Here is a 27,185-nt window from a genome sequence, read left to right on the forward strand (position 1 = left end):
TGTATTGAGTAATAAAAGGATGGTAAATTACTGGCCTAATGATAGTCTTGGCTCAGCAAAAAAATTACATAGTATCTACTTAAAGCTATTTGGTACGGTCACTGGACTTGGGAGTGACAATGCCTTTTTATGCAGATTCTGCCTTCTAATATCAACTTTAAATCTGAATGGTTGAAGGGGAATGGCTGTCCTTTAACACTAGAATCCCTGAAGCCTACGAAAAAACTCATAATCCCGGACTACCTTAAAATCCATTGCACCTCTTTATCAGTGTCTTTTGTTTTGCAAATGTATCGATCAGCATCGGCACCAGGCAGCCTGCTATCCCATCCCCCACCAATGCAGCTTTAGTCATACACCAAGTTCTCCCAGCTCAAGTGTGTTTATCTAGGTATGAGGTGCCTTGAATTGTACATGGTAAATAATATATAGTTATTTGGAAAACATACATTTCAAGTGTGTTCCAATGTCTACAATGATCTGTGTAAATGATGGATGACAGGAAATGCGAGGCAAGACATGTTAAACACATAACTAGAACAGAAACTTTTTTCATGTTCTACTAATAATTGGCAAAATGCTGACATGCAGTATATAATGTGTGAAGACTGAAGTCCAAATATAAAATACACGATTTCACAAAAGACACAGATATAACAAAACAAGTGTGCTTTTTTCAAGAATTTAACCAAAGTAAAAGAAATTGGGATAGGGTATGACACATAAACCCACATATATGTCTGCTTGGCTCGTGTAGAGGCAAGAACTGCTGTCTCCAAGTCGAGAAGTCGTGGGTTCAATTCTGGGTCTTTCATGCATTTAACTGTTTCTTAGGCTTCAGGGATCCTTGTATTAACTAAAGCCTTAACATGGCTCAAATAACAACAGAAACACAAAGAAATCAGTTGATACTGGTATGGAGAATCTGTATGTTTTCTCCATTTCCATGTGTGTGTTCTTTAGGTATTGCATTTTGCCCATATATCTCAAAAACATTAGATTAATTGATTACTGTAAATTTTATGAGTGAGAGTTCTCAGTGAGGTATAAACAAAATTTTCCAAGACTGGTTCCTGCTTTGTGCCCAGATTTACTGGGAGAATCTTTTGTCCCTTAAATCCTAAATTTAAAGCAGTGGATTGATAAAGTAAATAATTTGATACGTCATTCTTTTTGATATGTGTGATTGATTATACCATGCAAAATATCGAGTGCTACACAGATTTATCCAGCTGACTAAATACATTGCTATGAGTAGCATCATAAATGATACAACTATGGCTGCCATACAGTATACAGATACTGCAGAAGAGATCTCTAACCTGGCCCTGTCACTGAATGAAATAGGTGCTGTTCCAGGTGGAGCATTCAAAACCTTCTGAGATCCAGAATAGAGAATATCAATACCTGGAAAAAGAAAAATAATAAATCAATAAACAAACAAACAAAGTTCTCTAGGTATATTTTTTAATCAAAGTACCCAATGTGTTTTCATAACTAACATTGCTTATCCTCTTCATGAAATTTCCTGGAGCAAGTTTTGCCATTGGTTAATTCCTCCACAGAATATACAGTATAAATCTAGATGCTTTTTAGACTTGGAATGTAAAGAATAGCTTATTAACAAAATGCATCTATATCAAAAATGGTACAAAGAAAGTATAAAATCTCCCCTGAAAGCTCAGATGTAAATGTTTACAACAAAAATGTTCCATTCAAAATGAATCTTTCATATTGCTGCTGCTTCCACTGTGAGTCTTTACTCTTCAGGGAAGTAAAGTTGTGACAGTGCGGATTTCAGCCTTCCCTACAGATGGAATAAAAATTAACACCTACTGCTGGCGAACAAAAGAAAGAGTCACCTGACCCTAGAGGCTTCTATTACCGTTGACTTTTGGGAAGGAAATCTCATTGCAGCTACTGTAACAGGCTCATATTGAGCTCTTCTACTTTGGCACGAATGGTGCTTCTTATTTTTCCCCACCAGGATACAGTCTTACCCTGTTTGTCCATGTATATGGGGGCTCCTCCCAGAGATGCTACCGTGTCCACTAGAAGCAAGCAGTTATACCTAAAAATGAAAAATGGCAGATAGAGACAGTGACCACTGAGGGATGTAAATATGAAAAGGGTAACACTCATATCTGTTAAATTACTTATCTTAAAGAAGTTATTTGGAAAATATGTGCATGAACATTTTACATTTATAATCTACTCAATGTGTCTGCACCCTTGTTTCTCTTATGATTAAGCCATACTGCGCAGCACAGATTGAATTTTAATCATTAAGATAGAGTTGTAAATTAATCCTGCAGGAATCAAAATACTGAATTTTAATTCAATTCAGTTTATTTTTATTAAGCACGCTTACACTTATGAGCTTAGTGCGCTAAACAATATTTACATATTTAGTACAAATGGAAATGCAATGTTAACAAAATATGCAATATTTAGAAAAATGTACTGAATTATCTCGTAATAAATGCAAAACCTTGTATATTATTAAAAACACGTGCGAGTAGGGGATATCTTCAAGGATTGTGTAAGGTAAGCAATACCACCCAAAGTGGAGAGGGGCCGCGATGTTGTTTCAATCTCCCTTCTCTTGAACAGTCCATAGGGACTCCAACTGGAAGATGATTCACATCACTTCCACAGCAGCTGGAAGGTTGTGTTTCTTTTGGATCTGTGTCCAGTATAAACAGAGCACCTGGCCAGAAGCACTCTTTTTGCATGACCACTACTACTTCTATCCATCCATCCATCCATTTTCCAACCCGCTGAATCCGAACACAGTGTCACGGGGGTCTGCTGGAGCCAATCCCAGCCAACATAGGGCACAAGGCAGGAACCAATCCCGGGCAGGGTGCCAACCCACCGAAGGACCCACTACTACTTGCAGTGCCTTATTTTGTGCACATTCCGTTTTTTGTCATTATTAAATGTATTTTTGTTAAGTTGGCACTCCAGCTCTTCTTACTGACTAACATTCATCATTTTCACACTACATATACATATATATATATACACATATACATATATATATATATATATATATATATATATATATTATATATACATATACTAGTCATTTAGCCTGTTACAATAACGGGCGCTAGAACAGTAGTGCATAAACATTAGTAGGAACAGTCTATATTAAATGGCAAGGGACCATGATCTCATTTTGTTTGTTGGTCGTACTTTTCTTTATCTTTCAGCCTTTCTTTTGTTGATGTTTACATGCTGAGCTGACCGTTCTTCGTGGGCTGTCGCCGTGTATTGAGTGTCTTTAATTTTCTGTGACAGTAATACTGTCTTGTACGTCCGTAATATACCTTTAATTTTCTCTGGCGGTAATATGCCTTTAATCTCCTCTGACAGTAATACTGGCTTGTATGTGGCTGTACTATGCGTCACTGTATTGTGTACCTTTAATTTCTTCTCGTAGTAATACTGGTTTGTATTTCCGTAAAATGCCTGTAACTTTCTCTGACAGTAATATCGCGCATCGCACCGTGTCCCGCGCATGCGCACTTCACCAGAAGACACACACACACACACAGACACCTGGACGCACACAGGGATTTTATTAAAGAGGATATATGTTTATATATATATATAATATATATGTCACGCACGAGCGCATGGGGAGCAGTTTAAGGACCCGGGCCGCATCGCAACAGGTCGTGCCGAGGGACAACAACGGCGCACTAACCTTTCTTTTCTTGCTTCCTCAGCCAGAACGAAGAATCACCGCCTTAACAACGCCCGGACAAAACAAAAAGCCACCATACTTCCGGGTTCCCTTCTACACTCCAGTTCCGCTATGATGACGTCAAACACCCATCTTGCATCACAGTTTTCCCAGCATTCCACCTTCTAATTTCCGGTCCCCCTGTATAAATTGTCCCCCATTCCCTTCATGCAATGTCTTATGTTGACGTTGATTTTTTGTATAGTGGAGATGTTACTCTATTTTGATTTACAGTATACAGGGCTAAAACCCCAAAACTTTATGCTGTGTTGTTTGCTTTCTTCACAGATTGGCATAGTCGGCAGGATAACGCCCGAAGATGTCTGAAGTGCAGGACTTGAATGCTGTGTTGAATACTCTGGCGAACAAGCTCCAGGCGGTCAAGGTGGACTTAGGTGGAGCTCGCTCAAACAAAGAGATGGCTAGTGAGGCCAGATCTCGCACGTCCTCCACCTCCCCAGATTGTTCCCCTTACAGAAGCCGACGATCTGGAAGCTTACATGACCGTCTTCGAGAGGATGGCGACAAGGAATCAGTGGCCACGAGCGGACTGGGCGTCCATCTTGGCTCCCTAGCTGAAGTGTCCGGCACAACGGGCCTATCACGACCTCCCTGAGAAGGAAGCCACCCAATACGACCTCCTGAGATCTGAATTACACAAGCGCTACGGCATTACCTCCGGCCAACAGGCGAGGGTATGGCAGCACTGGCGGTTCAACCCGGAGCTCCCAGCTAGGGCCCAGGCGTTCGAGTTCTGGGGCAAACTCGGGCACTGGCTACGGCCAGATGTCAATCAAGCCCGCCAGGGGGTTGAGCAGGTAGCCTGTGAGGCATTAATCAATGCCATGCCGGACTACCTCGCCCAGCAGGTCCGGAGACACCCCTTCCGGGATATGAACGGGCTCCTGGAGGTCTTGGAGCGACAACTGGCGTTGAACCAAATCGGGGGGGTCTGAGAAGCCTGCTCGTACGGCCCGACAGGGACGGGTTGCCACCCCGGAGCCCCCCCGCCGTGTTGTCACTACGGAGCCACCAGCGAAGTCAAGAGACCAGGTGCTCACCCCGCCACGCTGTTTCAAGTGTGGCAAGGTGGGATACATCCTTCCCACCTGTCCCCTCAATGCAGAGCCTACGGACTGCAGCTACGCAAGAGGAGAGAGGTACTGTGCACTGTCAAACCCTCTGGCGGTTATGAATAAGGGAGTGGTGTTGGTGAATGGGCACTCGGTGGTGGAATTGTTTGATTCCGGGAGCAATATCACCATTGTTACTCACCGTTATGTTTTACCGCGACAATGGGTCGCAAAACGGATGAGCGTAACGTGTGTGCATGGAGAGACCAGGTCATACAGGTCCGCAAGGTGTTTTATAACATGGAAGGGGACTCCGAAACAGCTTCTGGTTGCAGTGTTGTCCAAGCCCCCCTATCCGGTTATATTGGGACAAGACTGGTCCAAAACATGTGCGGTAGAACTGTCACCACTCCTGTACACAAGCTGGGTCTGCTTATGGATGGTCAGGGGACCTTCCGAACTGCTCCCACGCCGTGCTCATCGGCAACTATTGATGACATGGGCAGCCCGGGGGGACGCCCTTCGGAGATGGACCGTGATCCGGAAGTACAGCTGGGTGGGGTTCCGGGGCAGGGGGGCACCGCTCTGGGCCTGGGCCCTGATGTATTAGCCAGCCTAGACTTTCAATTTCGCTCTACGCCGGCATCATTTAAAAGAGAGCAATGGAACGACGATTCCCTGAAGTTTGCCTGAAATGTTATTGTATCCGTAGATGACCTAGCGTCGCTAGATTCCACAGCACCGGGACCCTACTTTGTCCTAGAAAATGACTTGTTATACCGAGTTGCGGAACATGAAGGCGAGGAACGGAAGTTGCTGTTAGTGCCGTGAACCTACCGGTGGGAGGTCTGCGACCTAGCACATGCCCACTTCTTAGGCGCCCACCTCGGGGCCGAAAAGACACTAGAGAGGATTAAACTCTGGTTTTATTGGCCCAGGATCAACGAGGAGGTCCGCCGTTTCCGTCAGTCTTGCCCAGTCTGTCAGTTACGCCAGATTCCCGGAGGGACCGAGCTCCTCTAGTCCCAATTCCCCTTATTGATGTTCCCTTTGAGCGGATCAGAGTCGATCTCGTAGGACCCCTAGAGCCTTCGGCCCGAGGCCATAAATATATATTGGTCACAGTGGATTATGCAACACGGTATCCAGAAGCAGTTCCCCTGCGAACTGCTAATACAAAAAATATTGCACAGGAATTGGTAGGATTATTTTCCCGAGTGGGCATACCTAAGGAAGTCCTCACGGACCAAGGTATGCCCTTTACTTCGGATACGTTCAGGGAGGTGGCCAAGTTACTCCGTATTAAGCATCTCAAAATGTCTGTTTATCACTCACAGACGGATGGGCTGGTCGAAAGATTTAACCAGACCCTTAAGCAGATGCTCCGTAAGGTAGTCAGCACGGATGGAAGGACCTGTGACCAGCTACTGCCTTTAGTCCTTTTTGCTTATCAGGCAGTGCCACAAGCCTCCTCGGGATTTTCCCCGTTTGAACTTCTCTGTGGGCACCAGCCCCGGGGTATTTTGGACATACTAAAGGAAGGTTGGGAAGGGGAGGCACTTCCCTTCACAAACCTGCTGGAGTATATCGTGTAATTACACGCTCGATTAGACAAAATCCGGCCTATACTAAAAGATCACATGTCTCGGGCTTAAGCAGTGCAGGCCCGGAATTATAATAGGAACTCCTCCCTGTGCGAATTTCAGCCGGGGGATCGCGTACTGGTGCTTGTGCCCACCTCCCACTCCAAACTGCTGGCCCATTGCCAGGGTCCGTACGAGGTTAAAGAAAGAAAGGGGCTCGTCAAATATTTGGTAAGCCAGCCAAACCGTCGACCAACTGAGAGGGTGTATCACGTGAACTTATTAAAGCCGTGGAAGGCCAGGGATGAGCAACCTCTTCCTGAATCCACCCTCTCCGTTTTCTCCGAAAAAGTATCGCTTAACCTCGGCCCCAATTTGACATTCCACCAGCGACAGGAGCTCGAAGGAGCAATCCTGTCCGTCCCGGAGGTGGTCAGTGAAGCACCAGGCCGGACCTCGCTGGTTCAGCATGATATTGTGACAGACCCGGGAGTGGTTGTCCGGGTAAGACCCTACCGCCTCCCGGAGGCAAAAAGGGCTGAGGTGGAGTTGGAGGTCCAGAGGATGTTGGAAATGGACATTATCGAAGGGTCCAGTTCCATTGTCCTGGTGTCCAAAGCGGACGGTTCTTGGAGATTTTGCAACGACTTTCGACGTCTTAATCAGGTCTCCAGGTTTGACGCCTATCCCATGCCCCGAGTCGACGAGCTCCTCGAGAGGTTGGGAACGACCCGGTATTTGACTACACTTGACATGACCAAAGGGTACTGGCAAATTCCCTTAACGGCATCCGCTAAAGAGAAAACCGCCTTCAGTACCCCTAGTGGACACTGGCAATACAAGGTTCTCCCATTTAGGCTGCACGGGGCGGCAGCAACTTTCCAGCGTCTGGTAAATAGAGTGCTATGGCCCCACCAGTCCTATTGTGCCGCCTACCTCGATGACGTCGTCATTTTTTCCGGCACCTGGGAGGAGCATGTGTTGCAGGTTTACGCTGTCCTCTTGACGCTAGGGAAAGCTGGCCTGCGTATCAACCCCCAGAAGTGTTTCTTTGGGTTGAACAAGGCCAAATATTTGGGCTACCTGGTAGGAGGAGGGATGGTGGAGAAACAGTGCTCAAAAATAAAAAACATCTTGGAATGGCCCCGTCTGATACAAGAAACAGGTGCAAGCTTTCTTGGGGTTAGCGAGTTACTACCGCCGGTTTGTACTTCGTTTCTCGGAGAGGGCAGCACCCTTGATAGATTTGACAAAGAAGAAGGCCCCTTTACATGTGGTGTGGAATGAAGCAGCGGAACAAGCATTCAATGACTTAAAACTGGCCCTCACATCGGCACCTATTTTGAGAACACCTAACTTTTACCTTCCTTTTCTCCTCCAGACCGATGCTTTGGACACTGGCCTGGGTACCGTGTTGAGCCAAAGTATCAACAGTGTCAAACATCCCGTAATGTACCTGAGCCTGAAACTGTTGGACCGGGAGACGAGGTATGTGGCGGTGGAACGGGAAGCCCTGGCAAGTAAGTGGGTGGTAACTCACCTGTGGTACTACCTGTTGGGCCGGGAGTTCACCCTGGTGACGGACCATGCCGCCCTCCAGTGGATGGCCCTTCACAGGGAGTCGAATCCTCGGGTTACCAGGTGGTTTTTGGACCTGCAGCCGTACAAGTTCACCGTCACTTATCATCGGGGTAACCTTCAGGCCAACGCAGATGCCCTCTCGGTTCGAGCCGCCCGACCCGGTGGGTCTGGGCTGAAGGGGGAGTCATGTCACGCACAAGTGCATGGGGAGCAGTTTAAGGACCCGGGCCGCATCGCGACAGGTCGTGCCGAGGGACAACAACAGCGCACTAACTTTTCTTTTCTTGTTTTCTCAGCCAGAATGAAGAATCGCCGGCGTAACAACGCCCGGACAAAACAAAAAGCCACCATACTTCCGGGTTCCCTTCTACCCTCCAGTTCCACTATGATGACGTCAAACACCCATCCTGCATCACAGTTTTCCCAGCATTCCACCTTCTAATTTCCGGTCCCCCTGTATAAATTGTCCCCCATTCCCTTCATGCAATGTCTTATGTTGACCTTGATTTTTTGTATAGTGGAGACGTTACTCTATTTTGATTTACAGTATACGGGGCTAAAACCACAAAACATTATGCTGTGTCATTTGCTTTCTTCACAATATTTATATATATATATATTTATATTATATATATATATATATATTAGTACATGAATACAGGGTAGTTTAAAGACCAAATTCTAACTGTCCTTGAGTTGTAGTGTGTTCTTATTTTCATTATTTATTCTTTCAATATCTTGGCTTGGTGGACTCTTATCAGTAGTATTTTAGTGCTATGGCAATATGTACATTTTATTGTTTGATCATGAGACTATCCTTTTATTTTCTGTCTTTATCTTCTTTGCTGAAAAGTTAAATATGGCAAACAAATATGGTATAGGGTTGCATAACATACGATTTTGAGAGCTGCTTAACTCAAAGTCAATTCAAAGCCTAACCCTATAGCACTGGGAACAAGGCAGGAAAAAGCCTTGGATAGGGTACCAGTCCATTTCAGAGCTCACAGGGCTCTTTTAAAATTTTTTATTACATCAGTGTCAAGTGTGTCAGAGTGTTATATTCTGCGACCTTCTGGTTCTTATAAAAGATTGGCATTCTCTCCAGGTTTGGTGTATACCTTGCATCCAAAAATGCTGTCTGTGATCATCATGATTTATGGATTTATTTGAAGCTGTACTTCTTTCAGTTTCATTGTGAAAGTATTAAAATTTGAATGTCACATTTTTTGTTATTTCCACACTCTCACTTAGTTGTTTGTGAGCACACCCATTTTTAGTAGAAGTTCTTATGACTGACAGTTGCTACCATATGACACCTGCAAGTCGTGAAATGTGACACCATCAAAGCAATAGCACAAAGACCAGCATTGCGGAATTACAGCCATTCAATCTGTGGATTTTGTAGAGAGTCTTTCAGAGTAAATACATTTTTTGGGGAAGTCTGACTTTTGGGTTTTTCAATAAAGATTTTTGGTTATGCATTGGGGCTTTGACATAATGATATTTCACTTTCTGGCAGCAACCTCATTAGGTTTTTGAAGTTAATTTTTCATGTTAATTTCCTGCTGCATTTTTCTTTTGTTCCTGCTTTTTTTTCAGCATTGTTGGTACAGTGCTATTGGATAAACAAACAATGACATGTTAAAACATGTTATTTTAACACCAAAAAGATCAAAAGTATCAAACTTATAATTATAGTTGTGTTACACAATCCTGTAACCTAGGTTTGCATATACTTTATTAATCCCCAAGGGGAAAATTGTCTTTTTGCATGACCTAGATAGCTACTACAACTACATTAACATTTCAAGGCTTGAGTGATCAAAGAGAGTATTTACTTTTTTTGCTTTTATCTAATTATTTTCCAAAATTTGCTAAATGAATGTGTCTCCTAATGACAGATACTGTTGCAAACTGTATTCTGAGATTTTTCAGGTAAGAAAGCAAGGAGTTTCAAAGTAAGTTCGTTAATTTATATAAGGAAGATATAAGGTAGTTATGTTCACTAATCACAGCACCAGAGAATGGCGATCTGTTACATGTTGATAAGCACATTTCCTGTAAGTAAGAATTTCACTGTTCTCTGGACACATGATAATAATAATCCTATAAACCTTTAGAAATCTTCTAGCTGTGCTTCCCATCTAAGACCGGTGTTATCAATGGATACCTCAGCGTTAACGTTTGCAGCGCACCATACAATGCATATGTGTCTGTAATATGCCATTTGGAATGGGATTCATAAAAGCAGTGTTAATGTTTGTGATATGCCATCTGTTGAAATGACAAATGTAATGCATTTTATTGCCAAAAATGTTTGTTATGCACCATCTACTAGAATGACGAAGACATAGCGTCTGGATGGATGCACTTATCTTTTTATTATGGTGCACAAGGAGACAGCCCAATTATTAAAAATAATTCTGATTTTAAAATGGAGGATTAAGCAGTGTTGCTTAAAACTTAAGTAGCAACATCAGGAGTTTTATTATCAAATGTTTTACATGAGACATGGAACGTGCATGTTCCAATTTTTGGTCTACAAAAAAAGATGTCAAGGAAATGTGATTGTAAAGAAATGGTGTTTCACTTTGCAATCTTACTCACTTATGGCAAAGGTCACCCAGACCATCCATTGGGTGTACCACACCTGTAGATGACTCTCCATGTGTGATGAAGAAGAGTACGGGCCGGTGTTCTGATAGTGCCTGTATGAGAAAGAGAAAGAAAAAGAATTGCATAGACTCAAATTTCTGAAACATTCAGACTACACTTTATGCCTTGTGTTCCCTGTAAGAGTGGCGTAGCCAGCTTGCTGAAGGCCCCTGTGCGGCACCCTGAGGTGGGCACCTCCTGTCTAGCACAACTCTTAGTAATTTATTCGCAACTAGATCCTAGGGAAGAACAACAATTTCTACGTGGGGTGGCAGAGCTCTTCTGCATTTACTTTTTAGGAAGTTTCTCATCATGTCTGCCGGTCTTCCCACACAAAGCAATTCCCAGTAAAAACTTAGTACACTTATTCTTGTAGGACATTTGTCAAAAAACTTCAATTTTTATTTCAATATTCTGAAAAAAGCACACTATAAAATTTTGGAAATTTAAAAAAAACTATTCAAAAGGCATTAGCAAGTTTATAAAAACATATGTCGTCAGCTGATAAATTTTGACACATAAATTACTGATTAAATTACTTCAATTTCCTTTGAGAAAGGCTATTTCAACCTGTTTTACATGTCTGACAGCCACAGAGTGCACAGCAGACTTCAATTTAGATTTTTAACTCTTCATCATTAAAAAAATACAGGTTTACAAAAAATGAACTACAGTTAGTTGCAGACCTTTCTCGACCAATAACTAATGATTGTATTCAATAGAAGTCATTCAATGCTAGTTTTCACATCATTTGAGTGGTAAGCTGTGGTCTATGAAAACTATTTCAGCCACCAAAGGCCTATTTGGTCTCGGTTGTTAACTACGATAGTGTAAAACATGTATTTTATGCACTTTGCTAATGCATCTAATTGCATTCTTTTATCACTGTTATTTTCAAATATGACTCATTGTTACAAAAATGTGATAACTGTAATTAAGAAAATGAAGAAAAATTCAAAACAAAAACAGTTATAGTCCCTGCATGCATCTGCATGTTATACTAATCACATATTTTCTAATTAGTTCATCAAATTGGGTTGATTTTTGTCCTATATTCAGTACTGCCAGGATAGACTGCATTAGAATAAGTGGGTTTGGAAAATGAATGATTGAATTAATAATTTTGATCTGAAAGGAATAGAAGTTGAGTGCTATTTTAAAGAAGTTAGGCAATACATATTTCATCAAAAACAAATATTTCAGCATATACATATTTTACAAAAAATGCAAACAAAGTTGCAGGATCCTACACTTATGGATCTATCAGATTCACTTCCTTTTTTTTGAGGAACAATCTAGCTACCAGAGTCATTTCCCAATGGGCCACTTGATCGAACTATGGTAGTTCATTCTAAGTTCTTTATCTAACAAAACTAATGAAGTAGCAAACATTTGGCATTTTTGAAAAGTTACAAGAAAGAAATTTATTCTTTTTGTCTCTCTCTATTTCTCTCTCTCTGAGCATAATGCATCAGACTTTGAGCAGTTTAGCTTTAACAACTTGGTGTTCTACTTTTGAAAGTTCTGCCTCTCATTGAACTTCTTACCGATTTTTGCTCTTGTGTTTCCTTTAACCAGAAGAAGCACATACTATTCCATTCATTAGTGATTACACTATATACTATGTATTACGATATTTGGGAAATGGAATCGAGTGACAGTACTTATGTTTCTATTATGCACACATAGACTTCACACGATCCAGTTTCAAGGTTTAAAAAATGGAGTGGCATTAAGATAGCTCTTAATTCACAAGGTGTTCTTTTTAACTTTGCTGCTCTGTTAAGTTCTCTATAGCTACAAAATTTTTGAAAAGTGACCCTCTTTTTGCGGTCTTATAATTTCTCATGTACAGCCTCCACAGTTATGTTTATTTATTTTCTAAGGGGTCAAGTACAAAGTATTTTCTTAGCATTTAAGTCCGGGGAGAACTTTAAGGAAATCTTTTTTGATCTCCTTTGTACATAAGCTTTTAAATCCCGGCTGAAGACTCACTACTTCAGTTTAGCATATCCTGACTAGAGCTGCTGATTAACTGTACAGACTGCATCTCTGTTGTTAGTCTGTTGTTAGTCATTAGCACTTAAACATAAATAACATGACAGTTATAATTGTATACTAACCCTCACTTATTCTGTTTTTCTTCTCGGTACTCAAATGTGGCACTTGGTGCCATGGCCCACCTGCCAAATTGTTTTGCCTGCCTAAGGAAAAGTCATCCCAGATGGAGGATCGCAGGAATCGTGGGAGAGAGGGGTCCTTTCATCGGATTGGCTGGCCCAGCACTGTTTCAGCTGTGGAATGGCCAAATGGGGGAGGCAGCTTGAAGGATGAGGTCTCCAGGACTCTATACAAATCCAAATCTTATTATGGGATATATCATCTACTGTTAAATTCTGCTCCGTACTTCTAAAATTTATATTTTTTATTTCTTACTATATTGAGAAATTGTTCTGTTCTGTATACTGTACTGTATTGTATTGTATTGACCCCCTTCTTTTGACACCCACTGCACGCCCAATCTACCTGGAAAGGGGTCTCTCTTTGAACTGCCTTTCCCAAGGTTTCTTCCATTTTTCCCTACTAGGTTTTTTTGGGAGTTTTTCCTTGTCTTCTTAGAGAGTCAAGGCTGGGGGGCTGTCAAGAGGCAGGGCCTGTTAAAGCCCATTGCGGCACTTCCTGTGTGATTTTGGGCTATACAAAAAAAAACTGTATTGTATTGTATTGTATTGTACATAGAGTTTTAAGGGATAATGTACTGTAGCAGCTGTCTGTTGGACAGGTATCCACCTCCTGTAGTCACAGAAAACCTTTTCAGCTGAATGTCATTTGTGAAAGCGTTTTTCCGTAGGGGACGGCAGAAGTATAGTCTCTCAAGTCACACCTTGTTAGACACTATGAGTAAGTCCATCTTATGGCATGTTCAGTAAGCAGTATGTAAAATCTGCAGAAAGACACTGTATTGTGATGGACTGGCACCACAAGCCAAGTCAGTTCGCAGATTTGTACTATGGTAACTGTGCAGCTATAAAACCACAAAGTCCAGATTACAATGGCCCATAGAAGCAGCCCCTCTACAGCTTTAGTTAAAGGAGACTCTTAACCTCAGACACAGAGAGATTACTTTATAACACTGAAAGTGGTGCACTTTCTGGCGAGGTCAGCTGAGAGTAGGGTGACCAGAGTTAAAACTGACATCTTGTGGTCTGTACCGGTATGCAGGTCAGTCACCCTGGACATTGACAGCAGCAAAACTTCAAGGGTCCCCACCTGGACATCAACAGTGCCAGGGGGACTACCTGGCAATGCCCCTTCAAACCCCCATTCCAAGCTCCCACCCTTACAAATCCACCCAACCAGTTGTTGCCTTAGGTTGTCCCTTATTTTTGCTTAGGAAAGTTGGCAACCATAGCTGTGAAGTCAACTCAGCTCCCACCTTTACTGCATAACATGGCCATCATCAATGTCCTAGTATGTTGATTATCAGCTTCATTTTTAGATGCAAGTATTGACCAGAAACATACAGCATATGTACATGTTTATTATAGAACTGAAGTACACAAGAAATAATAATAACAACAGCAGCCAATTTGGCAACGCAAAAAAAGGTAGCATCTTACAGCCAGATATATAAACCAATGTTTATAAGGTGGAAAACTGTACCTGTTCAATTTCATTCAAACTAAAATACTGTCCAGGAACTTTGACAAGGCGCTTTACATCTGCTCCTAGGGGGAAAAAAATGTAGGTAGTCATTTGTCATTAATTACAAATTGTGTAGCAGTTATTTTGTTTGGTTGTGAGCATAAACTTGCTAGCATAATTTTGTAATTCAACAAATCACTGTGTACAAATTGAAGGTAATCTAGAGGAAAACTTTGTCTTATCTGTATATGGCTAACTAAACTAATATTATAATTAAATTACATTATATATATAGCTAATTAAACTATAGTATTATAATTAAATTATAAAGTATTCATCTGGGCTACACAAAAAGGTTATAAAAAATTACTGTACCACTCTTAGATAAGAACAACCAACATAACTAATAGACACCCTGCTCTGTTAGGTACCACAGCCTAATGGAACACATATTGATTCACACAGGGATTTAATACCTTTGTCATTTAATACAGAGAGGGTGAATCTTGATTGGCAAAAGTCTTGTAGAAACCGAATCAACCTTACAGCAGTTTTCCAGATTAGTACAAAATACATTACCATAAGTCGTTGTATCCTTAGTGCATTTTATTTTATGGTTGCCCATCAATTTGGCAGTCAATTTTGTTGTAGAAGTCTTGTATATATTTTAAGGACACTCATCTTCTTACAATATATATTTAAGCTCCTGTCTTCTATGGTAGTAAAGATAGTCGCGGGGCGTGTGTTTCTTTAATATGGCAGTTAAGCTAGAGTCACTCATCTGGACGCTTGGCAGTGTAATCTTCTTCTGACTCCGATTTACCCTTCTGGGCAGATGTGATAATGAAAAGAACAGACTGAGGCACGGTATTCTTTTCCCCTTCCAGAGTTGTTTTTTGGCATTTGATGCATGATTACACAGACTTACTAAACATTAACCGTATACCTGCTATGTTTTCAAAACTACCCACCAACTTTTTCTCTTTTTTTTTATATAAAAATTGTGTCATCAGAGTGACATTTTACCCATACTCTTAAAAATTATGATTCTTAAATTTACTTTGACTTTTGTTTCATTGCAGACGGTACGAACCCAAGATTTTTATTTTTTGTCTGGTCAACTTCATTTCATTTGTTAATATACATGGATTCCTGCATTTCAGGCCTGAAACACACTCCAAAAAAGGTTGGGACAGAGGCAAATTAGGGCCAGCAATTAGGTAAAATAATTAAGTAATGATGTTATTTCAAACAGGTGACTGTAATCATGATTTGGTACAAAAGCAGTATCTACGAAAAGCTGAGTCTTTAAGGGGGAAAGATGGGCAGAGGATCTCCAGTTTGTCAACAAATGTGAGAAAATTATTGAAATGTTTAAGAACAATGTCCTTCAAAGAAAGATTGGAAGGGATTTGCATATTTCTCCCTATAATACATAATATCACTGAATGATTCACGGAATCGGGAGGAATTTCAATGTGTAAAGGGCAAGGCTACAAGCCTAAGCTGAACACCTGTGGGCTCCAATCCCTCAGAGAGCACTGCATCAAGAGCCGTCACTCATCAATAGCTGATATAACCACATGGGCAAGGAATTAGTTTTGGCAAACCTCTGTCAGGCACTACAATATGGAGTTACATTCACAAATGCCACAAAGTGGTGAATGTTTTACCGTCCTAACCGTTTTTTGGAATGTGTTGCAGGCTTGAAATTCAGGATCTATATAAAAGTTTTTTTACTAATTTATGCTTCATACATAGAAAGTCTCTCAAATTAAAATTTCAGAAAACGAATGGGATTGAGCCAATCCACATCACTAGGCTGCATGAGTTGAAAGTGTCCAACACCATTTAGGGCACATATTAAATTTGCTTCATGGGAATCAGTTTAGAACATTTTTTAGACATTAGTGCAAAACTGTCAGTATTACACAGTTTATAAATGAAGCTGTTTAACTGTATAGCTATTATTGGAATGCCTTTGGATCATACTGTTGTACTTGCCACATCATTTTCACTTGAACAACATGTCTTTTGTTACTAGGTTTTCTTTCCTAAACAAAAAAGGCAAATTGTACTATATAAGGAATGCTATTATAGCAACCATCCTACCTACAAAATGCAGAGAAGTTCAAAACATACAAAAAAAAAAAGTGAATTTATCCTATAAATTATTCAAGATATAGATGAACAACGGGAGAACTCAAAGTAACAAAAAAGCAATAAAGCTCTGCATCCTCTGACCCTATCTATCAGGTAGGATGGTTTACCCACCAGAAAACCCTCTCATAAAACTAAAATCTCTGTCCATTTGGTTACTTTAAAATAGTCATATCTCCAGTATAGCCCCTCTGCTTCATGTCCTCTTAAAAGTATAATATTTTTCATTCCCTTTAATGGCCAGGAGGTCTTCACTCATATCCCTAGAGGCCTAACTCTCTATACTTGGTTGTCCTGGCACCTATACGGTTTCCTAGCATTCAATACCGTGTGGGAGCCCGGATTTCTGAGCTGCTATTTTTTAACATTTTTAGGGCATCCGGGCTATGCTGTCCCAATAGTATGTTTCCCCCTGCACTGGCATGACACTAGCAATGTCTATTTTTCTGAAATTTTTATAGCCTTGCTGTTGCCTATTTCTGCGTGGTGTCACAATTGTTCAGCTTACATATCAGTTATACAGTAAAGGGCTACTTTACCTGGTAGGGCCACCTTACAGCCCTTGAACAGATTGAATTCTTTCAAACATGGATTCAGAGAAAAGCCAAGCAAAATTACACCTTTTATTGGCTAACTAAAAAGATTTAAAAATGATTTTTGTTCATACTGACTCAACAGCATCTCAAAAATCCTGCAGAGTTTTTAGCCACACAATTATGCTATGAACCACATATGCAGCCTCATCCCAAAGTTGCTAAACTGGATTGAGATTCTGGGTTTGTGCAGGCCATCAGACTAAAAGGAATTTACGGTCATATTCAGGGAAACACTGAGTTCAGGTGCACATTATGACATGGTGCATTGACTTGATAGATCCATTTGAAAAAGTGCAGATTGTGGCCAAACAATGCACTGGTACACTGTAGCATTCAAATGATGTATAGGTGATAATACAAGGTCTAATATGTACCAAGAAAACATTACCTAACCCATAACATACTATCACTAGCCTGTACCACGGACACAAGGTGGACTGTATCCATGAATTCATGATACCTATTTGAGATTCTGACCCCACCATATGAATATCATAGCTGAAGTTGATATTATCAAGTGATATCTCTAATTATTCAGTTTTGATGTTTATCTGCCCATTGTAGTCTCATCTTCTTGTCCTTAGATGGCATTAGGATCTGACCTATATCATCTTCTATTACTATAGCCCGGTCTTTTCAAGGCCTGATATTTTGTGTGTGCACCTTATCATGGTGGACGGGTTTGTGTGTCCCAATGATCCTAGGAGATCTGTTGTCAAGGACTTTATGCCCCTGGTAGGGTCACCCAAGGCAAACTGGTCCTAGGCGAGGGACGTGACAAGAGCTGTTCAGACAACATCCTATGATGCATATAAACCTTGGATGGCGCGGGTTACCGGGGGCCCCCCACTGGAGCCAGGCCTGGAGGTGGGGCTCGATGGCGAGCACCTGGTGGCCGGGCACAGCCCAAAGAGGCAACGTGGGTCCCCCTTCCCATGGGCTCACCACCTGTGGGAGAGGCCAAGGAGGTTAGGTGCAGTGTGAGTCGGGTGGTGGCTGAAGGGGGGGACCTTGGTGGTCCAATCCTCGGCTACAGAAGCTGGCTCTTGGGACGTGGAATTTCACCTCTCTGAAGGGGAAGGAGCCTTAGCTAGTGTGCAAGGTTGAGAGGTTCCGGCTAGATATAGTCAGGCTCACATCGAAACACAGCATGGACTCTGGAACCAGTCTCTTTGAGAGGGGCTGGACTCTCTACCACACTGGAGTTGCCCCTGGTGAGAGGCGCCAAGCGGGTGTGGGCATACTTATTGCCCCCCCCCGACTTGGAGCCTGTCCATTGGGGTTCACCCCGGTAGACAAGAGGGTAGCCTCCCTCCACCTTTGGGTGGGGAAACGGGTCCTAACTGTTGTTTGTGCGTATGCGCCGAACAGCAGTCTGGAGTACCCAGCCTTTTTGGAGTCCCTGGAGCGGGTGCTAGAGGGTGCACCTGCTGAGGACTCCCTCGTTCTGCTGGGGGACTTCAGTGCTCACATGGGCAATGACAGTGAGACCTGGAAGGGCGTGACTGGGAGGAATGCCCCCCCCCCCCCCGATCTGAACCCGAGCTGTGTTTTGTTACTGGACTTCTGTGCTCATCTTGGATTGTCCATAACGAACACCATGTTCAGGCATAGGGGTGTCCATATGTGCACCTGGCACCAGGACACCCTAGGCCTCAGTTCGATGATTGACTTTGTGGTCGTGTCATCGGACCTGCGGCCATATGTCCTGGACACTCGGGTGAAGAGAGAGGCGGAGCTGTCAACTGATCGCCACCTGGTGGTGAGTTGGCTTCGTTGGTGGGGGAGGATGCCAGTCAGGCGTGGTAGGCCCAAACGTATTGTGAGGGTCTGCTAGGAACGTCTGGCAGAGTCCCCCATCAGAAGCAGCTTCAACTCCCACTTCCAGCAGAACTTCGACCACGTCCCGAGAGAGGTGGGGGACATTGAGCCTGAATGGGCTATGTTCCGTGCCTCTATTGTTGAGGCGGCTGACCAGAGCTGTGGCCGTAAGGTGGTCGGTGCCTGTCGTGGTGGCAATCCCCAAACCCGTTGGTGGACACCGGCAGGGAGAGATGCCGTCAAGCTGAAGAAGGAGTCCTACAGAACCCTTTTGTCCTGTTAGGCGCCTCTGGAGTCCCACAGGTACTGGCAGGCGAAAAAGAATGCAGCTTCAGTGGTTGCCGAGGCAAAAATTTGGGTGTGGGAGGAGTTTGAGGAGGCCATGGAGAACGACTTTCGGATGGCTTAGAGGAGATTCTGATCCACTACCCAGTGTCTCAGGAGGGGGAAGCAGTGCAGTGTCAACACTGTATATGGTGGGGATGGTGCGTTGCCAACCTCGACTCGGGACGTTGTGGGTCAGTGGGGGAAGTACTTCGAAGACCTCCTCAATCCCACTAACATGTCTTCCAATGAGGAAGCGGAGCCTGGGGACTCGGAGGTGCGCTCTCCCATCTCTGGGACTGAGGTCACCGAGGTGGTCAAAAAACTCCTTGGTGGCAGGGCCCCGGGGGTGGATGAGATACGCCAGGAGTTCCTTGAGGCTCTGGATGTTGTAGGACTGTCTTGGTTGACAAGCCTCTGCAACATCGCATGGACATTGGGGACAGTGCCTCTGGATTGGCAGACCGGGGTGGTGGTCCCCCTCTTTAAGAAGGGTGACCAGAGGGTGTGTTCCAACTACAGAGGGATCACACTCCTCAGCCTTCCTGGAAAAATCAATTCGGGGGTCCTGGAGAGGAGGGTCTGTCAGATAGTCGAATCTCGGATTCAGGAGGAACAGTGTGGTTTTTGTCCTAGTCGTGGAACAGTGGACCAGCTCTGCGCCCTTGGCAGAGTCCTGGAGGGTGCATGGGAGTTTGCCCAACCAGTCTACATGTGTTTTGTGGACTTGGAAAAGTCGTTCGACCGTGTCCCTCAGGGAATCCTGTGGGAGGTGCCCCGGGAGTATGGGGTACCAGACCCCCTGATAAGGGCTGTTCGGTCCCTGTACAATCGGTGTCAGAGCTTGGTCCGCATTGCCAGCAGTAAGTCAAACCCGTTTCCGGTGAGAGTTGGACTCTGCCAGGGCTGCCATTTGTCACCGATTCTGTTCATAACTTTTATGGACAGAATTTCTAGGCCCAGCCAGGGCGTTGAGGTGGTCCGGTTTGGTGGGCTCAGGATTGGGTCACTGCTTTTTGCAGATGAGGTTGTCCTGTTTGCTTCGTCAGGCCATGATCTTCAGCTCTCTCTAGACTGGTTTGCAGCCGAGTGTGAAGTGGCTGGGATGGGAATCAGCACCTCCAAATCCAAGACCATGGTTCTCAGCCAGAAAAGGGTGGAGGGCCCTCTCGGGATTGGGAGCAAGATCCTGCCCCAAGTGGAGGAGTTCAAGTATCTCGGGGTCTTGTTCACGAGTGAGGGAAGAATAGAGCGGGAGATCAACAGGCGGATCGGTGCTGCATCTGCAGTGATGCGGGTTCTGCATCGGTCTGTCGTGGTGAAAAAGGAGCTGAGCTGAAAGGCAAAGCTCTCAATTTACCAGTCGATCTATGTTCCTACCCTCACCTATGGTCATGAACTATGGGTAGTGACCGAAAGAACGAGATCACGAATACAAGCGGCTGAAATGAGTTTCCTCCATAGGGTGTCTGGGCTTTCCCTTAAAGATAGGGTGAGAAGCTTGATCATCCGGGAGGAGCTCAAAGTAGAGCCACTGCTCCTCCGCATTGAGAGGAGTCAGATGAGGTGGCTCGGGCATCTGATCAGGATGCATCCTGGACGCCTCCCTGGTGAGGTGTTCCGGGCACGTCTAACCGGGAGGAGGCCCCGGGGAAGACCCAGGACATGCTGGATGGACTGTCTCTAGGCTGGCCTGGGAACGCCTCGGAATTCTCCCGGAAGAGCTAGTAGAAGTGGCCAGGGTGAGGAAAGTCTGGGCATCTCTGCTCAAGCTGCTGCCTCTGCGACCCAATCTCGTATACGTGGAAGAGAATGGATGGATGGATGGATGATATTCTGTGAGTTCAGGGACTCTCTTCTACATCTCACCATTGTAATGAGTCACTTTGCCTATTGTAATAATCGAATAAACAACAACTAAACCTCTTGAGCATGGCTGCATACAGTAATACTCACACACATTTATATGTGCATTTATTTTCTTGAAATAATTGCCCAAAATTCCACCTATCTTAAGTCAGTTGACTGGCAGCTCCATTATAATGGAGGTGCAACAGAAAGCTTTGCTGACTAATTTTGATCAGTTTCCAGATTGATTTTCATGGTGCAGTGCCTTCTTTATGTGTTTTGCTTTTAGGGTAGGGCTGGGCGATTTGGCCTAAAATCAAAATCTCGATTAATTGAACATTTTAACTCGATTACGATTAATGAACGATTATTTTATTTTTTTTTGCCCTCATAGTTCACTGACAAGTTTTGTACAGTAAATATGCTCACATATTACAAGTGAGAGATTTTTGAATGAAGGGTGCATTACTTGATTTTAAAATAATTGAAGGAAACACACTATCTACTATCTGTGATTATTTATTGAACATCAATGTTGAACAACTGAAATTAAAGCACACATTGCCTAAAACGAACAGTCACTTTGTTCTTATAAAAAAAGTAAAAATAAATAACTTGCACTTTTGGAAGCAAAATAAATTATTTTCAATGTTTTTCTTATTAAAAGTAGAAAATAAGCAGTATCTCTTCTAAATAAAATAACTCTTATATATCCTGTAAATAATATTTTAAACAGTGCATTTCTTGTATCTTCTGTAAACAAATATTTTAATGTTGTAATGAAAATAGAACTCTCTTAACACTGTTGCATGAGGTGATCTTAGCGATCTTGTCATGTCACTATATGAATATGAATTTACTCTAAGTTCTTACTAAGAAACACGAGCATGTTAACCTTTTCAGGTTTCAGGCAGGACCTGAGGCATGTAACAATGTTTCCGCCTGAACTGAAAACCCGCTCTAATGGGGAGCTAGTAGCTGGTATGCAGAGATACTTTTTTGCCACCTTACTTAGAGTGGGAAAGTGTACATGATGCTTCCTCCACCAGTCCAGTGGATTTGCCTCACTATCCAGCATGGGGGACACCAAATAGCTGCTCATCTCTGCTTCTAGCGATTGCTGAAGTGACAGAGTGGGTGTAGCTGAACTTGCTGAAGGTGTTGCCTCACTCCCTTTAAAAAAGCTTCCTAATGACCTCTTTTGCTTTTATGCTATTATATTTAATTAAGCTGACGTGTACTCACCAATTGCAAGGTGTAGGCGGTGTCCAAAACACTGCTGCCGTAACCATCCATTAAGCGCAGCAGCTTTGACAACATTAGCACCATTGTCTGTCGTAATGGCTGAAAGTTTTTCTTCCGCGAGGTCCCATTCAGAAAGCATATCTTTCAGACCTTGCGCAATCATATCTGCCGTGTGATCGGCTGGAAAATATGCCGTCTCAAGGCATCTCTGGCGCAGCTTCCAATCGTAGTCAATGTAGTGCAAAGTAAGGCTCAAGAATGGGTCCATCGATCTACTTGACCAGAGATCAGATGTGGCTGCAAAGTGTTGAACATTTTTCAGTTCAGCAGCTACATTTTTATAACATGTCTTGTACATGTCTGGCAGCGCAGTTTTAGAAAAATGTGATCACGATGGCACAGTGTATCTTCTGTCGAGAGTTTTAATGAGGTGTTTAAACCCGCTTCGCTCCACTGTAGCCAAGGGAGTCATATCCTTTGCGATGTAATAACAAATAGCATCAGTTATTTCTTTCCATCTTCTTGAACTCTTCTCATACTGTGTGGCATTTGTGAACGCTTGTGTTATCAACATCTGCTTTGCGGAGGCACTTGTTGCTGGGCGCTTGTCAGTCTCTTTTTATTTTTTTTGAGCCATGCACTGTTCATATTCAGTAACGTGATTGTGCTTCAAGTGTTGAAACAAATTGGTGGTGTTACCTTTGGGCGTCGAAACTGTTTTTCTACAGTGTCTACATCTGACTTCATTTTGTTCGATGTCATCCTTACTGAAGCCAAAATGTGTCCAAATGACGGAGACTGTGTTTTTCTTTGGTACAAGCTGCTCTTGTTGCTCAGTTGTGTCAGTGTTTAAGCTCTCCATGCTTGACATGTCGGCAGAATAACGTAACGTAACGGTGCGGGGTCACGTGACTCCACACGCGGTAGTGTTTTTAAAGGGAAAGTAATCGAAATAATCGACCTGGAAAAATTTGATCGATTATAGGTTCTGAATGTCGATTTCGATTACTTTTCGATTAATCGCCCAGCCCTATTTTAGGGTATAAATGCTGCCTGGTTTTTGGACATTAATACGCTGCCTTTGGAGGCTGGCAGCATAATCAGGTGTCCAAATTAATCAAATGGATACCCCATGTTCAAAGCCTTTATTTTTAATCTGTTAACCTGCATTTGCTCTAATCATGTAATATGCATTATTTAAGAAAGTATTACACCTATCTGCACGTACATATGTGATGTCCTGGTGTCCCCAGAGCAGCAAAGTGTATTTGTATTCTTTGCTTGTGACCACAGAATTAAATCTAGTCTTTCCTGCATTAAACATTTAGAGTAAAGCAGATAAAACAAATGATTCTCTACTGATGGCACGCAGAGATTAATTTCTTGTTATTTGAAGATGTGGCTGTGAACAGTGTATTTTGCTGAATGTGCCCAGTGGGGGAGTCTTGTCAATATTCAACTAGCTCAGGATGTTAACATACATGCCAAAGTGCTTTATTTTGAGTCCAGTTAAATGCTAATCCACTGGCATTAGACCTTTTGTTGCAACTCATTTGTTTTCATTTCACGATCAACATATCTGATCTTTGTTCCCTGCTCCTAGATTTGAAAAACAAAAAAAAAAAATACATCAGCCTCAGAGCCAAGTAAATGAAAATAACAAACAGTGTCCTAGCCCTGGAGGTATTTCCAAAGCCATTAAACTGTTTTAGATGACAACAGTAGATTCTGATTTCACTTTCCTGTCATATATATATATTAGTTTGAGATATACTTTAGCCTTTGTAGCCTAATCTTGTAAAATTAAACAAATCTTTGATTTAAAAATATGTAGAAGCAGTGGCAGAAAAAGCTGTGCAACAAATTACTATCTGAACTGATACACTTTCAAATGATTCCAATAAATTGTTGTACCACCTGTGATAATATTTTCCACATTAGATTAAATTTCAAGTTCCTGCCAGCCAAGAGCAATAAATAGGAAGAGTGTCTGAATTATGTAAGCTACTGTGACTGATTACTAGTCAATCAAGATGATCTGAGGTGAGAGAACATGTCCTTGGTTGCACTCATTTGTTCATTTGCTTGTGTATAAATTTTTTAGAAGTGTGTTTTAGTGGTTGAATACATCAGGACTGCTGGCATTTTGAAGTGGTGTAGTTCAGGTACAAGGACGGACAACAATCTGATACTTCATCCCACGCACCATTATGTTCATATAGCATAAATACCACCAGGGGGTGATCAAGCTTGTTTTGGGGATGCACAGTAAGAAGTACTATAGGTTTTATGTCACAGGTACAGAGTACAGCACAAATCAAAATGCAACATGATGATATGCCTGCCAGACAGATAGGTTAGTAAAAAAATTAAAAAAAAAAAAACAGAAGAATAGGAAATTAAATTCAAATGAAGCATACAGAACAATAACTAAAAACTGTAGCTAGGGTCAGAAAGCCAGAAAAAGACCCTGCTTACTGCAATCAAAACCAAAATTATCCTGAAAAGTCAAAAATACAACAAAAGAAGAGGTCAAAACCATTACTACATGTTTTGGGTCTTTAACCAAAATTAACTTGCATCTGATATAGTCCACATTTTATTGGGAAACATGGGCACCCTTCAGTGCAAGGAAATACCTTTTAATGGTTCTGTGAGCAGATGTCATTCTGTCAACACCAGGTCACACGGTACCCTATGACCACATACTGAAATAACATGCATAATTTGTAGGGAAGCCAGTCCTGTATTAGGATGGCCCAGAATGGCTTTAAGTGTTAGTTCTTCATTCATTTTCAATTCAAGTAAGCAAAACCAGAGATTGGACATGCTATTCTTTTAATAATGTATGTTTTACAAAACTCACTGCTGAACCAGTAAAAAAAGTATATAGTAAACTAAAACAGTCAGTTAACTACAGCATTTTCAAACCAGGGTCACTTGGGGTTGAAGTGTTCTTCTCAAAGTAATCTATGGCAATCTTTTAACTTTAATCTTTAGACTTTTATCACATTAAAAGGCTCACAAAATATTTTGTTAGAGGAAAAATTACATTTGCTTTATCACTCACAAAAATGCCTGGAAAGTCCTCCACACCTTAAAAAAAATCATTATTTACATTTTTAAGTATGTAGTTTTTGGGCTGCTATTAAGTAATGTGTGATGGTGTGCCTTGGACCATATATTCCCTGTGTTTTCATGTCAGAGACAATTGTTAAAGCTGAGTAGGTGAATGCAAATGACTTTCAAGGAAAAAGAACTTTGATGTAGTTCAAGAAATAACAGAAACATGAAGAGGTCAGATGGACTATGCCAACAGCATTAAGAGCAAGACAGGAACCTTCACTCAATATGACACTACTCTATCGTATTGCCCACTCATGGACATGTTCACTGTAATAGGGTCAGCACTGATCTAGTAATAACCATAACATGCAAATGTTTGGGATACAGGAGGTCAAGTGGAGTACAACCAGTGCAGACAGAGGGATGGGGTATAAGCTGCAGAAAAGAAAACCCAATTAGGCATGGGATTCAATCCCAGAATTTTGAATCAAATGACAGCAGTGCTATCCACTATATTGTCATGGTTACGGACTGTCACACATTTAAAAACAAATTTATGGGAGATGGAAAAAACAATATCTCCCTATGTTAGATTACCACTTTGTCCCATAGCATTGTCAATTCATTTGTATAATACTTGTTTCAACTGTCACTTTATTGTTCTTTCCTAGCTTCAGTATTGTTGACATTACTAAACATGAAGTACCACTAAAAACTTAAAAATATAGAATTTTTAATACATATTAAATTTAACACATGAGCTAAATAGGGAAAACATTAGTGAAAAATAAGGTTAAAATCATTTATTGAACAAAAAAAAAAGGCAGTAAATGTACCTGCTTGCTCAGAGTTCTTGGGAAAGCTTCCATATTGTGGGTATGAAGTAGACATGGTTAAAGAAGTTACACATCACATTCACATTACCTGGTCTCTTTAATTGCTTGACAGCAATCTCATTTTTATTATTTCTAGTTTCCTTTTTTTAAAGAAACTACAGTACAAGTGCAAGGCTTATTTATTAGTGCTTAAGCCATGTGCCAGCATTTTGTTCCTACTGTTCCGCAATCAAAACCTAGCACATCATGACTCTGACCTTTTCTTTTTCTTTCTAACCTTGAGTTTTGTTTGTCCACTGAAACCTTACCTATCTGTATTTCAAAATGCACACAACTGCTATTTTTTTTTTCCACTGGAAAATAATTTTGTGAATTCTATCCAAGGAAACCCTGTGTTGTGCAGAGTGATTCACAAAACAGTGACAAGGCCAATCTAAATAAAGATAGCTCAACCCCTATGCAGTGACTAGAAAACATAGGTCAAGAGCATAACAAAATTAATGGAATACTCTCCTTTCATTTGCATATCTTATAGAAATAAGATATAATAAGGATAATTTTTTGATATTTTCGACAAGCAGATCGTATCTGATTATCCAAAAATGTATTTTTTTTAAATAAGTGTTCTGCAGATTTAATGATGAGTTAAGAGACAGGTTACAAAGAATAAAATATAAAAACTCACCAATTCTTTCTGATATGTCTGCAGCTCTTTCTCCCCAGATTCCATGAACCCCAATTAGAACTTTATCGCCACGCTCCAAAGTGTTAAAAAGTGCAGCTTCCATAGCAACATGGCCTGAACCACTGACAGCCAAAGTCAGCTCATTGGTTGTTTGAAAAGCATATTGAATGCCCTTTTTTATTTCATCCATTATCTATAAAACACAAGCAGGTGATGGTTAAGGCATGTCTATTCTTTATTCATATTCTGAATGTTTGATACAAAAAAGGTTCAAGTATAATAAGAATTAATAATATCACAAGCAAATGCTCTA

General features: G+C 41.9%; 1 protein-coding gene across 2 annotated transcripts in view; it reads right to left on the reverse strand.

The window, feature by feature from the left end:
* The window catches only part of LOC114646545 (alanine--glyoxylate aminotransferase-like), a 79,548-nt gene that overhangs the window by 34,141 nt on the left and 18,222 nt on the right, over nt 1–27,185 (reverse strand). The window contains exons 2-6 of one of the 2 annotated variants that reach the window (XM_028794775.2): nt 26,873–27,065; nt 14,310–14,374; nt 10,599–10,699; nt 2,001–2,071; nt 1,323–1,407 (exon numbers count right to left, since the gene is read on the reverse strand). In XM_028794775.2, coding sequence (XP_028650608.1) covers nt 1,323–1,407; nt 2,001–2,071; nt 10,599–10,699; nt 14,310–14,374; nt 26,873–27,065 — 515 coding nt within the window. Of the gene's footprint in view, nt 1–1,322; nt 1,408–2,000; nt 2,072–10,598; nt 10,700–14,309; nt 14,375–26,187; nt 26,321–26,872; nt 27,066–27,185 lie in introns of those variants that run through there. The other variant, XM_028794776.2, reaches the window with a different exon arrangement.

The sequence above is a fragment of the Erpetoichthys calabaricus genome, chromosome 2 (genome assembly GCF_900747795.2).
Source record: "Erpetoichthys calabaricus chromosome 2, fErpCal1.3, whole genome shotgun sequence".
In the NCBI taxonomy this organism is placed as follows: Eukaryota; Metazoa; Chordata; class Cladistia; order Polypteriformes; family Polypteridae; genus Erpetoichthys; species Erpetoichthys calabaricus.